General features: G+C 60.7%; 1 protein-coding gene across 1 annotated transcript in view; it reads right to left on the reverse strand.

Moving 5' to 3' along the window:
* The window catches only part of NCS1 (neuronal calcium sensor 1), a gene marked incomplete at its 5' end in the record, with an annotated part of 3,168 nt that extends 2,979 nt beyond the window's left edge, over nucleotides 1–189 (reverse strand). The window contains one exon of the mRNA XM_010137695.1: nucleotides 51–189. Within this exon, the coding sequence (XP_010135997.1) occupies nucleotides 51–189 (139 nt within the window). The remainder of the gene's footprint in view (nucleotides 1–50) is intronic.
* Nucleotides 190–991: the final 802 nt, after the last annotated feature.

The raw sequence follows: 991 nt of genomic DNA on the forward strand, positions 1-991 counted from the left end.
CAGGCCCAGCCCTGACTCCCCTGGACCGTGTCCCCGGACCGTGCACTTACTTTGTTCTCATCGAAGACATTGAAAACAAAGGTGGCGAATTTGGTTGGGTCACCAAAGGGGAAGAACTGCTTATAGATCTTCTGGAAGCCGGCGGCATCGAGCTGCCCACTGGGGCAGTCCTTGATAAAGCCCTTGTACCTGCGGAGGAAGGGCAGAGGATGGGCCCCAGGCAGGTCTCCCCAATGAACACAGCCCCCCAAGCCCCGGGGAGCCAGGATGGGGTTCTCTCCGGTGCTGCAGTGCCAGGAAGGTCCCCGAATGCTCCCTGTGTTGCTCCCATCACGCACCCGCAACCTCCCAGCCCCAGGGGATGAGGTTCCTGCAGGCACCACAGTAACGGTGGCAGCAGGGAGAGCCTGGAGAAGCAGCAAGCAGCACCAGTGACACCGAGCAGCACCCACTGCACCACTCCAGCCCTGCCATGAGCCCAGAAGTGGCTCCTGCATCCTTGGGGTGCCACAGCCCAGAGCATCTCCCGTAACCCATCAGAGCTTAAACAACGCCAAAGCCCTCGGTCCCAGCTCTGGCTGGACTCGGATGCTGCAAAGTTCCACCGTGGAGGATGCAGGGGAAGAGACTCGCAGGCACCGTGGAAGTAGGGACCGTGCAGGGACCAGGCAGGACCACGCAGGGTGCGTGAGCATTATGCAACACATCGCCCAGATCTGTCAGCCACCCGCTGCGGCGGGCCGAGGGCTGGAGGAGGGGAAGGGGGTGGTGAGGTGGGAAACCGAAGTGCTGGTGACATCGTTTTCAGGCTGCTGCAGCTCTGACTCATCGGGGATGGGGGAAAGGATGAGAGAAAGAGATAAAGAAAGCAAACCTTGACTGGTGGGATAGGAAGATGAAAGGGAAGTGGTGGCTTTTCTAGGGCGTTGTGTTCGGTGGGGAGAAGGGGATGGGGCGAGAGCCTGCTGTCAGCAAGGCACCGCAGCCCCCA

This window comes from Buceros rhinoceros, unplaced genomic scaffold, assembly GCF_000710305.1.
Source record: "Buceros rhinoceros silvestris isolate BGI_N320 unplaced genomic scaffold, ASM71030v1 scaffold24126, whole genome shotgun sequence".
Lineage (NCBI taxonomy): Eukaryota > Metazoa > Chordata > Aves > Bucerotiformes > Bucerotidae > Buceros > Buceros rhinoceros.